This window comes from Nomia melanderi, chromosome 6, assembly GCF_051020985.1.
Source record: "Nomia melanderi isolate GNS246 chromosome 6, iyNomMela1, whole genome shotgun sequence".
NCBI classification, from domain to species: domain Eukaryota; kingdom Metazoa; phylum Arthropoda; class Insecta; order Hymenoptera; family Halictidae; genus Nomia; species Nomia melanderi.
This window is the reverse complement of record NC_135004.1, coordinates 16860027-16882543: the sequence shown is the minus strand read 5'-3', so window position 1 is coordinate 16882543 and position 22517 is coordinate 16860027. Positions and strand designations below refer to the sequence as shown.

At 44.5% G+C, this 22517-nt stretch overlaps 1 protein-coding gene and 1 long non-coding RNA gene across 2 annotated transcripts in view; one reads left to right on the top strand and one right to left on the bottom strand.

Moving 5' to 3' along the window:
* The window catches only part of LOC116430178 (dipeptidase 1), a 123608-nt gene extending 110037 nt beyond the window's left edge, over positions 1-13571 (top strand). Inside the window, exons 10-11 of the mRNA XM_076368288.1 lie at positions 2240-2375; positions 10847-13571. Coding sequence (XP_076224403.1) covers positions 2240-2375; positions 10847-10963 — 253 coding nt within the window. The 3' untranslated portion in view covers positions 10964-13571. The remainder of the gene's footprint in view (positions 1-2239; positions 2376-10846) is intronic.
* Positions 1-22184, bottom strand: part of LOC116430179 (uncharacterized) — a 34242-nt gene extending 12058 nt beyond the window's left edge. The window contains exons 1-4 of the long non-coding RNA XR_012998764.1: positions 22033-22184; positions 21581-21722; positions 18073-18140; positions 17897-17965 (exon numbers count right to left, since the gene is read on the bottom strand). This is a non-coding gene — a long non-coding RNA (uncharacterized LOC116430179). The remainder of the gene's footprint in view (positions 1-17896; positions 17966-18072; positions 18141-21580; positions 21723-22032) is intronic.
* Between the last annotated feature and the right edge of the window lie 333 nt (positions 22185-22517).

Genomic DNA, 22517 nt, shown 5'->3' with positions numbered 1-22517 from the left:
CCAGATGAGATAAAGCGGTATGTGGTGATGCCGTGATAACGACAATGTATCCTCGACTTTGGGATGGTTTATTTGATTACTTAACACCCGCGACCTAATTTGATGGAGGCGAATGCTGGATGGAACTATGGCTGATCATTCCCATCGTCGAGCTGCAGAGTTTGAGGGGTGTTGGAAGTTGCGATTTGTTTATGTTAATGGGAAATTCTCGAGTCCATTTATTAATCCATTACTCTACTGCTCCATTAATACTTTCACTACCGAGTTGTCTGGATTTGGGTGACACCGTTTTTAAATTAACTTGAACGTGTTCTTGGTGAAATAAGTTTCATTCGATGTATGAGATAAAGTAATCGTTACGAAGAATCTTGATTTTATAGTTTCTACTTCATTAAGAGAACTGTTTCGACTACGTAGCAGTTCTTACGAATGTTTACTTGGCAGCCAAAGTGTTAATACAGCAGTAGAGTAATGGATTAATAGATTGCTAGACTGAGTTGTTAGATTAGTACTTTACTAGATTGCCAGATTTCTAGATTAACAAATTGCCAGATTGCTAGATTACCAGTTTACTACCTTCCCAACTTATTAGCTAACTCTATCATTGCATTAGTGTACAAACTTACGAGACGTCGTACACGTTCATACCTCAAACACTCAACATTCCGTTGAAAGTCCAAGAAAAAGATTTCGCCAATTAGATAGACACAATATTCCTACGTCGCGATTACACTCGTATCGATCTAGAGTATCCGAGAAATCGATCGCGCAACGTGGAAGATCGAATCATATCCAGCAGCGATCGCGAGTCGGCTTTAATTGCGTCGCTAATAATCGGTGAACGAAAGTAGTCGAAATCGTTAATTCTCCCATGTCGCGATTACAATCGTCATTGTATCGATCTAGAGTATCCCAGAAATCGATCGCGCAACGTGGAAGATCGAATCATATCCAGCAGCGATCGCGAGTCGGCTTTAATTGCGTCGCTAATAATCGGTGAACGAAAGTAGTCGAAATCGTTAATTCTCATTATCTTCTCGCTTATCCGTGCTCCAGCGGCGGGGTCGTTAAAACGAGCCCGACAGGGAGAGGGGGCTCGACCTCGTGGCACATTTACCCGCTCGGAACGGCGCGCCGCGGCGCGGAGCGGCGGGGCGGGAGGCCGTTGAAAAGCGAAGTCGCATTCTAACGTCTGCCGCGCGCCTCCGCAGAATGGAAGTCGCGCTGCTACCCGGCACCTCGCTATATAGTAATTAAAGTAATGAGGGATAAACCGCCCGAGGAGACTCATAATTTATCCGTGACTGCTCCTCCCGACAAGCTCGTCATTGTACGCCGGGTTTGCGTCTCGAATAGAAAAACGCCTGGCATCCGCGAGAACCCTTTCTCGGCAATTTCACGAACCGCTCGCGAGAATTTGGAATTTTTTTCTAGTACTGTTGTCATTGTAGACTCTGCTGTGCGGAGATAGGTTTGAACACTGTGGATGCCAACAGTTGTACGGGTGATGGGAACGTGAGAAGTTAGGGTTGAGAGGATAGACGATTTCGAGATGAAATATTTTGGAAAGTAGTGATTGCGAGTGGAATGAAGTTTCTGGTTAATCATTTGGGAGTTAGATGGTAGAATCTTCGATTTATCTGTGACATAAGTCGATAAGGGTTGACGATAGTTAACCCAGCAGTCCTATGTCTCAGACTCGACATTCTATTTTATTGCAACCTCTACCTCTTTCAAAAATTTTTTCCATATTTATTTGTAGTATCACAATTGTATCTAAAGGTAACATTTCAATGACTCCCAAATATTTTTGAATAAATAGAGCGTCGTATTAAGCTGTAATTGAATGAACTAACGTCGACGTGAACCTCAAAGTGAGAAACCAAGAGCACTTCGGACCGCAAAGAGTTAAAGGCAACCGGTGTAGAAAGCTGCAGAGTGTTTTCTAATCCGTTTCTGACTGGTAGTTTATCGAAAGCTGATTTCCAGGCGTAAAAATGTCGATGCAAAGAATGATGACCCTCGGGTCACGCGGCAGTATCTTCGCGAGCAAGGGCTGATTTTATCGGAACCGCAGCTCCGGTGACCGGTGAACCATAAAACCGATTTTACAACCGGTTGAAGGGAGAGGATGGGTCTTGTCTACAGCAAGAACGTACGATTAGTCGCGGGTGCTGTTCCAGGCGCAGATGGCGGTCGGACATTTTCATAAAAACGGTTTACGACCTTGGTGTTTCAGGACGCCGTCAGGCTTGGAGGACGTTAGCAAGTACCCGGAGCTCTTCGCGGAGCTGCTGGCGCGCGGCTGGTCGGAGGAGGACATCCAGAAGCTGGCGGGCCTCAATCTGATCCGGGTGTTCAAGGCGGTGGAGCAGGTGAATATTGAAATCAGCTTTGTTTCTGATAGATTCTAGTACTAGAACAATTACTGGGGACCAAGTGTTCGACGAACATTGTAAGTTTCCTTGGGTATCCTTCCCTTTTTATAATTAACACATTCATGTGACATTGTAGATATGTATGACACAAATTCAAAGTAAAATTACACAATCGAATGCCTTATTCTTTTTCGTAAGTTAGAAATTTCGGCTTGATGGATGTTCAACCCTTAGCACTCCAGATGGTATAGTAATCTATCAGTAACTGCAACTAATTTTTATAGTATCCCTAGTGAAAATGAACAATGCTATAACATTTCTTAGTGCAAAATTTGGATGTGTGGAGAATCTAATAATTTTAAGGTAGTTTCTTCGATTCATTCAAATATTTGATATTATAACTGGTGCAATATTCGAGCCTACAGAGTTCAAAGGGTTAAAAGAATAGAAAATAAACGAAAACACTAATACGAGTACTCAGTAGTTTTAATATCTACAAAAGAAATAAACAGTATCACCTAATAGAGAAATAAGGATGAAAACCCTCCGGAACCACATTTCAACCGTCTCGTTACTACTAAATAGATCAAGTGTCGCGTACACGAGACATCAAAAGGCTAAACAAGTTCCAACGACGCAAAACTGCGGCGCATCGAACGCGCGATCGGGTTGATTTCCAGCTCGCGGGCCTGTCGCCGTTGAAAAGCGACAGATTCACGAAAAATCATCCAGACGTCGTAGTTCCCGGCGCGAAATAACCGATGCCCGGTACAGGGAGAACCAGGTTAGCCGAGTCGACCAATATCGGATTTAATAAAGCACACAAATCATGCATCCGCCGGTGCATCGTCGAGCGAGACGGTCGCGCGATTTTTGTCCGCTTGGATCCCTGCCAATCCCGGCCGGGACCAGCTGGCTCGATCCACCTACGTCATCCCTCTGCCATGATTTCTAGCAATTCCACGGTGCACCGTCGCCGCACCCCCTCTAATACCGCGGACTAGCAGGTGTTTACGTTCATCCTGGTTTATTGGAAGCAAGCGCGATACAAAATAATCAAATCTGGGTCTAGGCTGACTGATTCCCGGATTGAACTTCATTAAAAGAGGAAAAATTCAGTTTCGCGAGGTTCTTCTTCTGGTTTCAGTATTGATATTGCTGGTGAATTTAGCTGAAGTTTAGATTGGTGTCAATGTCATTTGGACTGATGTTAGTTTAATTAGTGAAGACTCGGTTGGGAAATATATCAATCAGTTTCTTTTGGTTATGACGAGCATTCTTCAAAAATTTTTATATCTGATGTATGACAGCTCTTGGGGTTGAAGATTGTAATTGCTAAAATTTAAAAATGGTAATAGTGGAATGGATGTATTTGAGTGTGTGAATAGATGTATTGATGAGTGGTGAATGTGTGTGCAATAGACTAATGACGCGACTGTGTGTGAGCGTGTTTTGAATGTTCAAAGCATTGGAATATTCTAGATTATATTGATTTTCTCTATATGTTAATAATGTTCGTTTTTTATGAATCTAGGATATTCCAAATATATGTAAAGTTAATGCATGCAAATGAAAGCAAATTCGCTTTCTCCTACAATAGTAATATAAATAATCTTCGGTACAATTCACGTAATTGTAGTTTTTATTTGCTCGACGAGAGGTGGCGAGTTGCAACATTCATTAATTAAAACCAGTGATATTCTAAATTGGTATTCTGTGGTGTAATATGAGGGATAACAAGAAACTTGCGTAAGAATGCTCTACATAATTGAATCACCGTTTCCAGGACAGCCCCGAATATTCCGGCGGCCCGTTCCTTTTTTCCCTGCGCCGTGCTTGGTCAGCTGCAGGCGCGGGGTCTCCTGGATCTGACAAGCAGCCGAATAAGAGACGAATAGTAATTTGTATCGCGTCGTGACGTTGCATTTAAACCCACAGTTTTTACCGGCGGAACATTAATTTTAAACTTGCCGGGCTTTGCACGTCCGTCGCTTCAGCGCGTCTTTTTGCCAGCCACCCCTCGCCCCCCCAAGCATCCCCCATCGCTGCCCGTCGTAAAATATCCATTTGGCAAGCGAAATCAAAAGGGAATCGCGCGGATGACTTCAACTGGGTGTACCTCGCATCGCCAAGGGATTATTGTAGAATAGGCAGTCAGTTACGAGACGCAATGATGAAAGTAGAATTGTGGGAAATGTAATGTACTTGCTTATTACCCGTGAAAATGATTAAAATCTATTATCGATGGAGATAGTTTGAAATCGCAAATGATCTGTAATCGCCAATATTCATTAACAGAGTTCATTAAGAATGAAAGAAAGTTCATTAAAATCAAAGCAATCCTCTAATATACAAAATTGAAGTGATTACAATGAGTCCCTTTTAATAATCACAGGCAGCAATTTCTACAGGAAAGAAAATTATTGTCTCCGTTTCCGTAATTATTTTATAACATATTTAGAAGCTATACGAAGAACTTTCTGACCGACAACAAAACGAAGAGCCAAGTAAATCCTCCATTCCTAAAAAGAATATTATTTATTCCATTACAATTCATTAAACTCAGAAAATATTAAAAACTCAAACAGTGAACAGTACAATAAAATCTGAAATCTCATATTCATCTTCAACATCCCATTTCGAAATGTCATTTTGAACACTCGCGACGACCAAAAACGTCACCGTTGGACGTTATGAGTTCACCGTAAAATTATTTAGCGAAGAAAATTAGAAGATGGCCGGCGTATTCTATTATCCCTTGAAATTACGCGCGTAAACACCGAGCCCTGCACGGCCGCGCGACGATCCTCGGCTATAAACACCGGAAATTGCTACGATAATTTAATCACGAAGCCGAGGTGCGAATGACAGACGCGGCGGGCGAGTTTATCGGCGCGCGATGGTAACGAGAGCAGCCGCGACGCGAAGGGTCGCGTTTGTAATTGGGCTCGCCACCATCCATGAAGAAATTCGAGTCTACTCGTCATCGACGGGGTTCGATGTTCCGCGTGACAATGGCCGGACCACGTTCGATCGATCCAATTAACGGCCGCGCCGTTTGCTTCTCAATAGAACGAACTCCGAGGTTAACGCGCATGTATATTTTTAACCCTTCAATTGTGTACGGTGTTTTGTGACTCGCGTCGGGGATGGAAGGTGTGACTGTGTGAAAGTGTCGGTGGAAAATGTGGAATGAATATGTAGTTAGAAGCTGGTTTAAATTTGTTTTATCGAAGATAGCAGAGGATTTGAAAGGATTTAAAAAGTTTGAACATGTTTGAAGGAATTTGGGATGATTAGAGAGTATTCGAAACGATTTTAAAAATTTTAAAAAGAATTTGAAAGGATTAGGGAAGATTTGGACGGATTTGAAAGGTTTTTAAAAGCATTTGGAGAGGTTTGCAGAAATTTGAGAAGGTTACAGATTTTAAACGGTTCGAAAATATTCCGGAAGTTCCGAGGTAATTTCAAAACATTCCAAACAAAATTTCAGAAAGAATTTGAAAGGATTAGGGAAGATTTGGACAGATTTGAAAAGTTTTTAAAAGCATTTGGAGAGGTTTGCAGAAATTTGAGAAGGTTACAGATTTTAAACGGTTCGAAAATATTCTGGAAGTTCCGAGGTAATTTCAAAACAATCCAAACAATTCCAGAGAGATTCGACCGTTCAAAAAGTTTCAATAACCACCAAATAAACTCGTAAAATGAAGCACTTGCGTACGCGTGACGCGTCCTATCCCCGCAATCCCACCGCGAAATCCGCGTAACTTCAAACTTCATAAGTCCGCAGCCGCGGGTGTTGTAATTTAAATCTAGAACACCGTCGGAACGAGTAACCGCAGGTAAGCAGATTACAAAGAGGGCTTTAATCGTCTTAGAGAAAAATTCCGCTAAGAGCTCCGTAACAAATATCACCCTGGAAGTTCGCACTGGACACCGTGGAGCCAATGAGGCAGCGTCCTATAAAGGAAACGTTTCTCTTGCGCGAACGAGTGCTCTGGTCGAGGGGACTGCGCGAATTTTCTGGTTCAAAGACGAGAACGCGCCTTACCTGGCGCACACCTGGCCGTTTCTCTCCATTCGGCGCGCGACGCGACGGCGGAACGCCTTTGAACGATTTTAATTCCCGGCCTCGTTAGAATCCTTGGCCGCCGACTGCTCGTTACCGGCGGCCGGGAAACGTCGTAATTGTTAAAACAATAGAGCCGTTCGCCGCGGAACGATGACAGAACTACCTGCCGGCGGAATTAAATTTCGTCGCGAGCACGGAACTCGAAGGACTCTCCTTTCGGCCGAAGACGGTTACCGCGGGAAATGAACGAAACCCTGTTAAAGATTGAATATTTATAGAACGTTCGCCGGGAAAATTCAGCGGAAAATTGAAACTCTTTAATCGTGTTCGAGTGGTGGCAGTCGTGTTGGTTTTGTATCGGGCGGAGCTGCGGGGCGAGGACCAAGGGCTGATTCGAAGCGAGCAGCCGAAGGGCTGCGAATTGTGACGTTGATGACGGCGTAATGGATTTAAGCAAGACTGCGTGGAGGATCATTATGCAGTTGCGAGATTCTAATGGGATAATCGCGGAATTTTATGGGACTAATGTCAGGTGGTTGGTCGATGCTGAGCTTCTGATAAGGGTGCGAAGCTGAGTCAGTGCATGGTACTTCTGCGTGAGCTATTATCTCGTTTAAAGTCTAATTGTCTTGCTTAACTCCTTAAGTCGAATGTTGTAATGACTTCAAGCTTCGATGTTTCGCTCTTTGCATTTTAGACTTTCACTGGTAATACCCAATTTTCTAACGAACTGCACTAGTTTCTCTGATTACTTCACGCACTGATTATACAAAGTTTAATATGGAACTTCATAGTATTTCTGCGTCAAATCAACTAGCGACTGAGGCGCCTCCGAGTGCAAAGGGTTAAAATAGTAAGCTACAAAGGAATAATTCGATTAGAGTATTCAGAGATACGTTTTTCTACTTTCTAGAAATGAAGTCTCCGCGTGTAGTTTAACTGTCCATAAAACGAGTGTTTAGAAAATTAAATTTTCGCCCGCGAAGGGTTGACCTATTGCGTGTCAAGGTAAGGAGTTTACGACCCGTAAAAGGTTTGACGGGAGACGGAGAACGAACGGACCGCGCGGATCAAATATTTTCACACCACCCACCTTCCAGCGGAGTCACCCTAAAATGTACAGATGTCACTTCGTTACGGTCTCTCGTCACGAAGAAAATTAGAGTCAGCCGGTCTCGCGAAATAATACGCTTTGCCGTGTGAACCGCGGGGCAGCGTCGACCGCGGTAATTTACGGGGCGCGTCTGTTGTCGCTCGTCACGGGGAAATATGCGCTGTCTTCAGGAACAGATAGAACGCAGCGGCGCGTTAAAAAATACGCGGTGCTCCGTGCGCTATCTAGCGACCGGTCCCGAACGACCCTGCGTCAGGGCTTCTCAAACTTCTCCGCTCGGCGACCCACTTTCGACCAAATGCACGCGAGCGACAAAATGGCGCAGCGGCGATTTTCGAAGAACGAAGACGTAAAGTTTTTTAATCTTACAAAAATATGGCTAAAGAAACTTCGTGTCTCTACAATATTTAGCCTATGGAGGTATACACACTAGGAATGCGGATGGAAACGCTAAAAATCATCATTAATTAAATTTACACGCTTTACAAGTGTTGCTAAATTGGTTTGCAATTAGTTTTCGATCGTTGCGAGTCTAAGAACTTTTTGGTTTTTTGTGAAACGGTATTGTATAACCGTGCGTTGCAGCGAACCTGGCACTCGTGACGTCATAGGGCGGAGACAGTCGCTCGGTAGCTCCGCCTATTCCCCTTCTACTGCTCCGAGACATCCAATAGCGAGTCTGGAAGAGACTCTGACGCGCAACGCGACTACCATGCGTGAACGCCGCAGCGAATCATACAGAAGGACCAAAAATTTGGCCACTCAGACGAGAGTGCCAGGTTAGCTGCAACGAACGGTATTCAGTTAGACTGCGCACAGCGTCGCGAGCCACGCTTTGAGAAGCCCTGGCCCGGATGACCGATGACGAGCGCCATCGCGTAATAAAGGGCCTCGTTACGGCTGCGGCGGGAAAAAAGAGCAAGACGCCGCCGTGTTTGATTAAAACAGTACAGAATTTATGGACAATATCTTCGGCGGTGCGTCGGTGTCCCGGGAATCGTCCCGGCGTCCATTAACATTTTAATTTCCCCGACGATTCCTCGCAGCGTACCGCGCGCTGCCGCCGCGAGCGTCGCCGGAGGAAGAGGGACGGATAAACAGGCGGAGTGGAAGCGAGAGGAGACGAAAAAAGGAGGAATTCAATTTAAAGATAAAACCGGGCCCCGGGGGAGCACGCATTACGGGGCGGAGACGTTTGTAATGGTCGCCGCGCGATGCTTTATCGCGGAGCCTCGCGAAACTCGCGAGGATGGCAATAAAGGTGGATTTGATTACGGCTGGAATTGCCGCATCAGCCGTGCGACTTGTCCACCACAATCGGGTTTTGTTCTACGGTTTAATGGTCTCCGGGATCGTTCCTGGTGATAGCGTCATCTTTTACCGTGTATCAACCCCATCACGGCTGTAATATAGTTAAGTCTTGATGCGAGTTTGAAGCTTCCGCCGCGCGATACCCCGGTTCTTTGCCGTTTCTCCCGGTCTGTTTCGCTGGAACTCGAAAGCAATCGATTTCCCATTTTGCACGGTGTTGGTATTAAGCAATCTAACTTGCTTCGACGCGATGTATCTCCGCGTGAAGTTATCCCGAGGAGAATGAGCACGGCAATCCTCTCTCGATGCATCCGACGTACGTCGCTTCTACTCCAATTACGCATCGCTTACAGGAATTTTCCTCTGTAACAATTAACTTCAATCCCTCTACGATACATCGCCATTTACCATGAAGAACATCCTCCGTTCACATTTAACCATAGTCAACCCCTGCGCAAAAACCGCGGCCCGTAAACTCTTCGCGAGCCATCGAAGAGGAAACTCGGAAGAAACGGGAACGCGTCGAATAAAAAGCAATAACCATCAACCATCATCTTCGCAAACCTTCGTCTCTCTTAAGCCGCCACTCGATGCCGAAAGAAATATCCGCCCGAGGGCGCGCGTTAGGATCATCCCCCTGCCCGGAGGCAGCGCGCGCGCGGCGCGGCGATTAAAAAGCAAAAACAGGGTCCGTAAAAAAGGCGGGCTTAGCAGAAGAGCGGGGAAAAAAGGTTGTGAACATCGGTTACGCGTTCGCCGAGCGTCGAAAGCTTCGGGCCGACCGTAATGGCCGCGGAAGGTTAATGGGCTTACCGAAAATTGATGGTGGCTGTGCAGGGTCGCATGAAATACGCGCACCGCGAACTTTTTCCCTCCGGCCGATGGCTTTCGCCGTACAATTTCGCTCGCTCGCTCGCTCGCCTCCCCCTTACTTTCTCCCTGTCCGCCTCGCGTTTCCCCCATTTTCCCGAGCAAGCGTGATTTTTCCTGAGAATATTCGCGACGCCATGTGCGCCGCACGAGTTCCCGTACGGCCGGACGGGTTCTACGCGAGTTCACGGCGACCACCGTGGAAATTGATTGACTTTTTCCTCGCGCCGTCAGTATCGGGGACATTTCCGCTTAAAAAATCGTCCCTTGTTATTGCACCGGTCTTCTCGACGTCCAATACGCAATTCTAAGTGGTTGGACTCCGTATTGCTTCGTGAGTCTTGGAAATCTTGGCGATGTGGATTTCTTGATATGGGAATCGTAAGGGACGCTTGTTATTGTCGAATGGAAAATAGTTGTGTTTTTAGTAATAAAAGTTCCGAGGGAATTCTATACTTTATCTATAGAATATTGATGATGCACTTAACGCTAGAACTACCGAGCATTTAATACGATTAATATGCAATTCCTATAAAAATTGTTACAATAGATTATTTTCAGTTTCTTCAGACATTCATTATCACTAGGTTAGGTAAATGGTTCGGTCGGTTTTTGTTGATCCGATTACACGAATATATATCCTAATTGTCTATTTTTAAGTTTATAATTTTCAAAATCTAAATAGGCGAATGTCAACTGTTCTAGGAACAATAGACTAAACTGTACCATAAATGTCCGTAAACCTAGTGTTATAGTACTGAAATGAAGCTATTTATTTTCAAAATCATTTCGAATATTCAATGCCTCGAAGACATCAATAATAAACAAAAATATCGAAGCGAGTCATTTTGACTGGTAGTTCTAGTGTTAAAACTCTAACCTTTCCTCACGAGATATTCCTCATTCTCCTGTAATTCTGTTTCTTTCTTAAGACAGATCCGAGTAAACTTCGATTCAATTCCAATCACAATCTCCGCCAAGAGAACCTAATTCCACTCACGATTCCAAGCACCGAAACGTCATCCGACCGCCAGCCACTTCCCACCCGCCATTACTCACGTCGCGTCAAACGAATAAAGAAACGACTGGTTTAATCCGCAGGTTCGTGACGAAATGGCGGCGGAAGGGATCGAGCCGCTCGAGGAGGAGATTCCATACGGAGACATAAGAGGCCGGGATTACTGCCGCTACAACGTGAAGCGGCTGATAGCTCCATAGCACGGCGGAAGGGTGTCCTACTAGACGAAACGGTGGAGGGGAAAGCGGAAGGAGCGAGGAAGAAGAAGAAGAACAGCACGAGAATCGAAAGATCGTTGTCTCGGCGAGAGGACACGGGCGTCCCCAATAGAACCGTTTCGATTCGCGCAGCCCCGCGTCAGCGAATGTCCCTTTTCTCTCCGGCCTTTTCTCCGCGTGCCGTAAGTAGATAGGCAAACTCGATTTTCACCGATGATTCCCGCGACACGGGGGAACCGGGGGACGACGTTCCGCGAGAAGACAGTCCCGGGGATCTGTTCGCGTCGGATAACGAAAGGCTGAGAGGAGGAGCCGGGGATATCGGAGATCCTCGGAGACCAACGCGAGACTTCGCCGTTCGAAGCTCTCGAACGGCCTTCCTCGAACGCTGGACCCGGGGAGGCCGTTCTAGTCAATAACGATTACGTTCAGGCCGAACGCGCGAGACCGGTTCACGGACGACACGTCGCAGCTGCGATTCCTTCACAGAGAAGTCCTTTCACTCTTCTGGCGAGACTTCGTATTCGGACGCACGAGCGATTTGCGGATTCGTTTTGAAACAATTTGGGACGGAATTCTCTGCTACTCCCGAAACGAGACGTTTCGCAAATCGCTCTTGCTTTCGCCTCGGCCTATGCACTCGAGCAGTGATGCCGCGCGATTCAGGCGAATCGGGATCGCGTCGCTCGAGTGTGTAGATTCGAATTCTTTGAGAACGATCGCTGCAACTGCGTCGCGAACCGCTCGCGCGCGTTCGGCCTCGTCTACGGGAGGACTGTACACAGAAAACGGACCGATCTCGCGAGCGACCGGCAACGATCGCGGTCCACGTGCGAATGGGAGCTGTTGACGTGTGTGAGTGCGTGCGAGAGAGTGAGGAGCAACGATGCTTGTACATACGGTACCTGAAGTCGAAGAACGAATTACTTGATCCTCGCGCGAATCACCGATCCTGGCGGGTGATACCGAAAGAAGAGAAGTGTTGAGTTGCTTTTAACAAATCGCGTGGCGAATTCGTTCGGGGAGCAGCGCGACGGGTCGATCGTCCGTCTCCGCGGATCGGAGCGGCGAGCTAGCTGTTCGCTTGGCCAGTCTCGGGGGAAATTGTCGCGAAGAGCGAGGGAGGATTTGATGACTGGCGAACGAGTGCTGCTGGTGTACTTCGCTGATCGTGAGTTGGCCGATTTCTCGTAAGCTAAACTGTTTCGCTAATAGTGTAAACCTTGGATAATTGCAGCAAGGAACCTTTTCATAGTTGCAACATTAGCTATCAGCATCACAATTTAATCGTTTATTGTCGACAGATGATTCTCAAAGTAGACGATTAGAATGTTTCTCCTATTCACAGTTGCGTTCTACATCTGACTTCTATCGCATAAGTAATTAGAATCCTAATTCTATCCTCTTCGGTGTCACTCTAATAAGAAAAACATAATCGTGAAAGTTTCCTTCGGAGGTGCAAAGTAACAAAGTGTGACTTTCGAGTGAAAAATCTCAAGTTCATTGTCAGCCAACACTAGAACTACCGTGCCAGTCAAAATGACTGGTTTCGATTTGTTTGTTTATTATTGATATCTTCGAAGCAATCTTCGAAATGATTTTGAAAATAGTTTCATTACTATAATGAATGTCTGAAGAAATTGAGAATAATCTATCGTCACAATTTTTATGGGAATTATATAGTAATCGTATTAAATGCTCGGTAGTTCTAGTGTTAATATTACCGAACGCTTCGATTGTCTTCCTTCACTGGCGTTGTCCTTTCTTACGCCATGCTCATATAATCGAATCGATTCGATCACTTCCTAATTACAATATCCAATCTCCCGAATTATGTTGCGATTATCCAATGTCCACTATGTAGAACAGCAGCGACTTCTACGCAGAGAACGAAGCAGACGGAAGAACGAAGTGCGATTTCGTTTCCGATGTTCACGGAAGATTCGCTTCGATCCCACGAGCGTCCAGCTTGCGCGCGTAGTCGGCGAGCTTACGATCGAACGTACTTTCCTACGGATTTTGCACGATGGAAGCTGACCAGGCGCGTCGCCGTATATCACGTTCACGGACCGACGAGCCACCGATACGCGTCTCGTTAATCGTAACCACCACTTTAAGACTCGTATATTGTATTAAACGCACCAGATAATATCCTTTTCTTAACGAATGTTTTTACACTCGAGAACTTTTAATATAGCCGAAATTTTAAGGACCGCCGCGTCGGGAACGAACAGAGAGAAAGAGGTGGAAAGAGAGCGTGGGAGCGGGGGAAACGGAAGGGGTGTGGCGGTTGTATCAGAGATGAATGGTCGACTTCCCTCGTGGCGTCGATGCATCCCGGTCGTTGATATTTCACTCGAGCGACTCGCGTTATTTTCCGTTACGGTACCGAGACGAGAAGGCGAGAAGGAAATGTACGGTGAGTTATTGTTTCGTTTGTCGATCGATTTAATAACGACCATTTCGTGTGCAAGTAGTCGTGATGAACGAAGCGGCCAGCCTCGTGTGAGTATATGCTAACATTTCAAACGTTACTGATACCCGAAATAAACTCGACGACTAATCGAATTACGGTCGTTGTTCAACTGTACGCTTGTCTACTTCTTTTATTCCAATCACCTTGCCCTGTGCGTGTTATCTTAATATTGTGCTGAAAGATTAAGACGTGTTCTATATAGTAGAGACAATGAAATTCATGAAACTATGGTGCTTGATCCTTGTCTGTTTCTGTTGGAATATCTACTAGTTTTAGATAATTTGGATAATTTTCATCTTAGCTGAAGGATAAAACTATGAAGTATGAGAATGATATAATTAGTTTCTTTACATATAGTAAAGTTTTAACCCTTTGCACTCGAGGGGCGCCTTACTGATTCGACGCAGCAAACTTATAAAATTTTCAATTCAATATTACATAAAATATTGAAATAAAATAGTTTCTAATTTATAGAAGATAATCAATTGTGTAGTTGCGAAAGATATCGTTAATATTTAGTCAGAAAGTAATGAATATTTTCAATGAAAAATATTGTCGAGTGCAAAGGGTTGATAATGCTACTATTAATATGAAGTATTAATATATAGTTTATTAATATGAATTAATGATGTATCGAGTGGAATTTTCTTTCTTAGACAAGGTAAAGTGTCTTTTCTTTTGTAGTTTTCTTTAGAAAGGAATAACGAACGATGCTAGAGCAGAGAATCGTCGATCGCGGCGCTCGAAGTAATAATTATCGGGAAGACAATGCTGGAAGCGGAAGTCGCAGTTAAACGGAATAAACGGGCGGGCTGTAAATGAAGCGCAACGATTCTCCAATTTAGGAGCAACAAAGGGCCTCGCTCGTTGCTGATTCACGCAACGCGTAGAAGCCAATCAAGTGCAAAGCACACGCGTTGAAATCGTAAACGCGTACCCGGTTTATTGGCATTTCGGGATCGTACGTGCTGTAAATTCCGACCGGGCTTGATTAGATTCTCGTCCCGTGGATTTGATAATGGCTGATTACCTATCAATCGGTTAAATCAATCGAGCCCAGTACAAAGTTTCCCGTAAACCGGGCCATCGGTCAGTCAAATTTTATCCTCAATCACTGCGACAGGCTCGATCGCTCTTCGTCAATATTAAAAATTACTAAATTACGATTCCGCAACGATCGCAACGAACGAATTTAAATTGCGCAACGAACATGGAGCAAAACAATTGATTTGAGCAATCTATTTCTCACATTCTTCGTTAATAACATATTCATCATAGATTATCACTTTATAATTTTTATTATAATTCATTACCTATTATTTCTAATTTCGAGATCGAGTCTTCATATTTTAAACACCAAGTCGCAAACGAATGATTTAATGACTCAAGCAAGAGATCGATACGTTCCCGTTTCTACTGTTCCAGCGATCGATATTTATCACAAAATATCCTATCTCATCAGAAGACGTTAAAACATTTCTAACGAAGAACTTCCGAGTGCAAACGGTTAATTAAACACACTCGACACCGAACGAATCCGAGCGGAGTACTTAATAAATTCAATTCAAACGACACTTCCATTCAATTCCAGCGCCCGTAAATCACTCCTAAGCAAGTTTATCGTGCGGCAAGTCCGGGTAAAAAATTCCTGGACGTTACGTTGACTTAGACCGCCCTCCCGCCGTAATACTTACCAGTTTTTCTTTATTGCCCGATACATCGAGGGCGCGCTCACGCGGCCGGCCGGCTGCCCGTTATTCCTAAAAGAACGCGCGTTAACGTCGCCCCCCGAAGTCGCAAAGTGGAAGTTTAAATCAGATTCGCGGCCGGCAAGGGTAACGAGTTTTCCCTTTCTAATCGTTTAAAAGTGGCCGGGACAAAAGTGTCGCGCGGAAGTTTGAAAGGCGAAAAAGGAGCAGCCGACGTTCCTGCGGTGATAATTAATTTCCCTCCCCTCGGCCCCGCCCGTCGCCCTACTTCTCCGCCCCTCGCCGACTCCCTAACGAGCTCGTTAAAAAGTTTTGACACGTTTAGACTCGGATTCGACCCGCGCAAAAACCATTTAAGCTTCTTCCTGAATGAACAGTCGATCGCCTCTCCCTCGCGAACGGGCCGGTCCGCTTCGTTTTCACTCGCGTCGCGACTTCAGCCTCGCGCGACGCTCTTCGCGGGAAGCTGACTCCACGCGGAATAGAATATTGTTGGTTCAAAAGTCCCGGCCATTGACATAATTACGGGTTCTCGCTTAGAAATGATGAATTTTCAATGGTCTTTTTATACGACGCTGAATTATGCATCGACGTTTTGAGCAGTGGAACGAGAACGTGTATTAATAGCTCGTTATTCGAATGATTCAATTATTCAGCGGCGGCCTTTGATTTTGGATATCGGAGAGTTAATCCTGCTAATGTTTAGATTATTCTGATTCGGAACGGGTATTTGGTGTAGGTATTATGCGAGCGAAACGTGAAAGTTGATTCGAGCAATTCCGAGTGACGGTATTAAGGGTAATATTTCGGAGGGAAGTTTATCGTTCGGATCTTTCTGTTAATGACAAAAGTTTTCAGCAATCGGCTTCGAACTTACGTTTCTTCGGGCGGCTTTCAGTTTACAGGGAGTCGAGGAAATATTCGTCTCAGACGAAGAGTCCGATTGCTCGCGCAAAAAGACACTTAAGTCGATGCTGACTGATCGAGGGTAAGTACCGGCTTGATCATTTGCTCTTTTGTGATTTATGTCCGTGCAAACGTCGGAGGTTTTTCGAAACATTGCGTCCAGCTTTATCGTTCGTAGCTCTTTGATTTATGTTTTCATCGACGACAAAGATTGTCGGAGGCATACTGCTCTTTCCTAAAACTGCGGAAGCGTCATCAGCGCATTCTTAGCGCACATTGAGGGGAACGATCGCGGAAACCCTTCAGTGTGAGTGTGAACTGCGCTCGGATAACTTGGAGAATCGTTAAACTCAGGTGCCACGTTACCACTTCGGAAGCTTGGCTTTATGGGACGTCAATGGCACTCAGGACCTTTCCAAGGGGTGCCTAGCCGGAATAATTGCTTGCCAAATGTCAGAGATATACTTCGTCGCGCAGCTTTGAATTATTGCCATTATTATTTAGGCGCCGAGCACTTTGCTGCAAACGCAGGGTCACTTGACATTAGCATCTTGCTTTTCGTCGGTGATGATATGAAGAAAAGTGACTTAAAAGTGCGTATCTTCGAGAATTAATTTTAAATTAAATTTTGAATAAGAGAGGGATGATGTTTCCATTTTCAGTCGCCACTGGATTCGACCCAACAAAATGATAAAATTTCAGATTCAATATTAAATTTTATATAGTGCATCAATACATGGAACATCGAAATAAAATAGTTTTGTCACTTAATTTATACAATTAATTTCTTTATGTCAGCTGTGAAAAGTATCATTGATATCTTATCAGAAAATGCTGAATATTTGTTGAGATAAATATTCTCGAGTGCAAAGGATTAATATTATTCTTTTAATATCATTTAATACCAGAATCACCTAAGTTTTAGTCAGAAAATTTTCCAATTTTGAAGCTTCCACTCGTCAGCCCTAAAATTTTTAATAACTTCAATATTGAAGCAATTTTAGGTTCCAAGATTTTCATTGATACTAATACCAGGTGACCCAAAATTCACATGTTGAAGATATGAAAAATCTTGAGGCCAAGATGAACCTATGAAGGATGATCCGACATTCATCTCGAACAAACATTCTTGCGTGACTGATGAATTCCGGCCGATGATTGCGATGCCCGAGAAGCGGCGAGGACGTAAAGAGGTTGACAACCCGGTAGAGGAGAAAAGTACACGGGATAAGAGTCGTGGAAGGAAGAGGAATCTCGGAACAACGCGCGCCGCGAGAAAGTGGAAGCCAGCTCGCCGGGCTAGACTCATTGTTTCTCTCTCGGCGAGATATCGGTCGGGTTTATGGTGGAAACTCGACCTATAAATTTCATCCCTTAATACGGGGCTGCCGCGTATTATACGGAAGTGGCGGGTCATATCTCGCGGGCGCGAGCTCCAAGGGACGCCGTGGATACGCGCGATACTTTTCGGCCGCGGCGAGATTCTTCGCCGAAAAATTCTTACAACTGCGGAACGACAGTGCCGGCCACTTGGAAACTTCCGGCGAGCGATAACTCAGAAGGAGTCGCGGCGAGGGAAACTTTATGGCCGTTATAAACTTCGGGTAGGTAAAGGACATTATGCAACACCGAGTGACCGCAATTTCTGTGATTGGACGTTAACATTAATAAAGGAATACTGAGAAAGAACATCATGGACGATTTAACGATTTTCCATAGGAAATCTTCAGTGAGAATCAACTTTGTACTTTGTACTTCAATGAGAATCACTGTAATAGAACACAGAAGAATATTGTTGATCTTAGGAGACTAGATTAAACTCACTTTCAAAAGCAACGCGTCTTTCCCTCTTCAGACAATTAGCTTCTTCCCGGACTCAAGAATTCAGCAACCCTATATTCAAGCAAAAAGAAAATAAGAGGAAAATATCATCATTATCACAAACTCATAAATCGCGTAAAACAATTTCCAACTGCATCCAACGAATGAATCGCGCTTACCTCGAGAAAGAATGCATCTTCCGTTCCCGCGGGCAATTAGCTCTTCTTCTCAAGGACTCCAGCGGCCGCTATATTTAAACAGAGAAGAAAAACGAGTAAAATCAGTCGGAGGAACATCGAACGAGCCAATCGCGCGGTCCGAGCGGTCAGCATCGAATATCGGTGGCCTGAATACCGGTCCTCGAGCCGCAGGAAGATGAGGCATCAAGTGGAAGACAGAGTAATGACCGCGCGCAGGAGGAAAAGTAGCCGGAGGGGTTGCGGTGGCCGGCAGAGGGTGAATTAATGCCGCATTTGCGTGGAATTTGCTGCGCCGTCGGGATCGGTCCCGGCTTACACGATCAAGAATCAAATATCGGCCGGCAGGCCGGCCGGCCGGGACGGCTTTACGATTCGGTCAATCGTAAACCCTGATAGCTTGGCCCCCGTGCTATCCAGGTCCAGCGGCGACAGGGTGGACCGGGAGTGTGCGAAACGGAGAGAAAGAGAAAGGGGGAGCGAGAGGGCCGCACGGGGAAACCATTTCCAGCGCCGGACCGCAAGACCGCGGCAACGTTTGACAGAATCCCTCTTCGTGAATATTATATCGCCGACGTGATTGAATCAATGCCGGCGCCGGAGGAATTCGATTCGATATTAACCCCGGTGAACGAGGGTCGAAGGATTCCGGGCTCCTTTTGCCGAAGGAAGAGTGGAGTAGGTGGTTCTGAAATACGAACAGAAATAAGAATTGCGATGAGACAGGGAAATTGGAGGAATCGTGGCAATAAGGATTGTTAGGTATTCGTGGTACTCGGGCTACCGTAATGGTGATCGAGCTTTGGCTATGAGTGGCCTTAACAGATTGTAATAAGGAAACGTTGACGAGGAAGAGGGATAGAAATAAGGATTATGATGGGAGGGGATGGAGTTACGCCCAAAAATGACAGTAGGGCACTCACCGTCGCTATGGCGTGAGGAACAAAAGGAGCCTCTACCCCGGGCCAATCGGTATGCGTGTCCGGCGAGTCGCGCTGATTGGCCGCTAGGTAGATGCTCCTTCCTATAAATATGCCGACTTCTTTCCTTGAGCATCAGTTAACATCGACTCGCGTAAACCACTCAGTCTCAACAAACGTAGAAACAAGCATCCAAAATCAACCTGTGTTGATGAGATTGTTAGGATCACTGTATTACTTCAACATTGTACTTTTAAGTGTGAAATCATATTTTTTTTGTGGAACGAACAGGAGGAATCGTAGCAATAAGATGGATTTGAGGGGCAGGGTTTTGATAAGGGACGGAAGTGTGAAAGAGATCGCAGGAATAAAGGTTACAGCGAGGAAGGAAATAGGAAAGAGAAGCTGCAGAGATGGGAATTGTAGCAAGAAACAAACGCTGTCGCGAGACAATCACGGAATATGAGTCAAGATAAGTGATACAAGCTGTCGCGGTGCGAAAACAGAAATAAGGGTTGTAATTATGTTTAGAAAGGGAAGTGGAAGAGATAAATTACGGGAATGGGAATTGTAAGGAGAAAGGAATAACGAAGGAGGAGCAGAAATAAAAATCATGGCAACAAACAATGGCCGTTGCAAGATAAAAACAGAAATATAAATCACGATAAGGAACAAGAGCTGTCGCGCAACAAACACAGAAATAAGAATTACGATAAGAAACAAAAGCGGCCGTGGAACAAGAACGGCAGATTTATGACACGAGAGGATAACGGGAAAGACGAATTGCGGGAATGAGAATTCTTTTTTCCGTCGACCGATCTTCGTCGCGGTGTATTCGCTCTTTGACTCGTTTCGTCGGTATCTTGACTCGGGAAATTACTGGTAAAGGGTGAATTTAAGGGTGAACTTTAGGAGCCAGCATGGAAGTATTGAAATTTTCTATTTTTATAGTTTCGGAACTTCGGAAAGTTCCGAGTGAATGCGATATCGACGAAGTTTGAAGGGTTTAAAGTATTCGGTGCAACAACTATGAACGACATTTTCAGGGCGCATGGCTGAAGTATCTGGAAATAAAAGTAATGGAGATTGCAAGTTTATTTCCGAAGCGAAAATCTAGCGCGCGAAAGGTTTTCATTTCGTTCTGGGATCAATTTTCAGTTGGCAGTTGGAGAGGCGAGTAAGTTCGTAACTGGAAATCGATACCTTAATTGTTGACTCCTGTTATTTTAACGGGAATGCAGTTTTGAAATATTTGGCTTCGCGAATCCTGTACGATGCAACGTATAATCTGAAAATATCGAATTTTTTATTTCGAGTAATCCAAATCCGAGCAACCGTGATCACCGGAAAACACTATCGAAAAGGGGCTTTGCATACATCCTCCGTTTTCACGAGCGTTTTCCATTCTTTTTGCGTGAAAAAATCATGCAATATCATGGAACTGTGTTTTTCAAAATGGAACAAGGTGTATTGGGAAGAGTGTATCAGCTTTCGTTGGAAAAATTCGTAAATATACGTAAACCTCCCACGTTTCTAGGCTTTAAATTATCGACGAGGCATCATTCCCTCGCCCCAACTTTCGAATTTAAGCTACTCAAGAATTTATCTCACGCTGACGAATCCGATCATGGCGCCAGTCAAACGGCGGGGATCCGAAACGGACTGAAATATTTATGCGCACCCGGCCTTTGAGAGATAAGCCTTCCACTCTGGAATCCGGTGTCTTAACGCGTATCCGGCTGGTACCTTTACTACTGAACAACGCAACATTTAACCTTTAGCACTCCAGGTTGTTTAGTAATCTATCAGCAACTGTAATTTTTATAGTTTTCCCAGCGAAAATGAGAAATGTCATAACATTTCTTCGATCTTTTATTTTCCTTGTTAGTACGAAATTTGGATGCGTGGAAAATCGAATAATTTTAGGGTAGTTTCTTTAAGATTCATTGAAATATTCAATATTATAACTGGTGCAATATTGGAGCCTATAGAGATCAAAGGGTTAACGTATTTTTTCCTGTAAAAACACTTATGGTTAAACGTTTCATCGTGATTTAGAGAAAGAATCTAATAATCGTAAAATTGTCTCAAGTTTTCACGTTGCTTCGCGCAATTCAAAGAACGCGTTAACATTTTCCACCGCTCGAACAGTGCTGCGAACAACCCTTCTCCGTTGTCCCCGAGTATTATGCGTGGGTTTCGAGGTTCCCGTGTTTCGAGATCTGCGCATAGCCACGGGGAGATTCCAGAACGGATGCAAAGCGGAACAGGATCAGCTCGCGGAAGTTTTAAACGGCGCCTCCTTTCTTGCGGCCGGCGTGGATGCATACAAACTAGCCCGGCTCGCTGAATCGGGAAACAAAACTGTCGGTCATTGAATAAATTACGAAGTAAATGAAACGCAAATCCGGTCGCGCCGCTCGTAACGGTAACGGCATTATCACACAAATTAAATGGAACAACCTATCCCGGCCCCGTAATACCCACCGCAATATCAGTCAAGGTACCTACGAAAGCGACCCGCCATTTTGTTTCTTTTTTGCGTTACTAGATACAGGTAGGATACGTACCGTTCGTTGCAGCGGATCAGGCACTCGTGACGTCATAGGGGCGGATAAGAGACATCCAATTGTGAGTCGGGAAACGGCTGTCCCCACTCTGTCGCAGCGAATCACCTTCCAGAAGAGAGAATCCGTGTGGATAGGGCGTGGCCTTTAAAATTTGACCACTTAGACGAGAGTGCCAGGTTCGATGCAACGAATGCTAGTGGTCAAAGGTTTTTGGCCAGGTTGTTGGTTAATTGAATCTGTCACATCGATGCTGTGATTAATGCAAAGTACTATACATTGAATTATTGTAATAGTAAACAAGGATTATTTTCTTGTTTCAACTCTCTGGAGAAAACCTTTGAAAGTGATAAATTATTTATTTCTAAGAAAATATGTATGAATAGATGGGATTGATTTTTGTAATCCTCTCATGCAGTATGTTCTTTATATATCATGACAGAAAGTTCTTAAACCTTTGTGTAAGGAAAGATCCAAAATCTGTCCGGGAACTTTTGAACGCCATTGTGTTTATTCAGTGTACCGAAGTCTGCTTTGCGCGGGGACTTCCTGTTTCCTGAAAACAGAATACTCGGTTAGTACATCAACAAGCAATTGTTATGCGGAAAATGGCGTAGACTCGTGAGGGTGTAGTCATGATTTTAAATGAACCTAGAACGTCTGTTGAACCAACATTTCCGATTTAGATTATTAAAAAACAAGTACAAGAAGTGTTTACTTCTTATTTCTATTCGACTAAATAAATCGCTTCAATTTCGATTCGACTTTGACATTAATTCATTTGACTGAATTGAACAAAATTAAACCGATCTAAAGTAATCACATTTATATAACACACGATCAACAGAAGGTGTAATTGAATTAGAATTCACTTACGTTTAGTCTAAGCAAGCTTCGATGCAGTTATTCTGAATAACACTGTACAACCTATGGTAGCCAA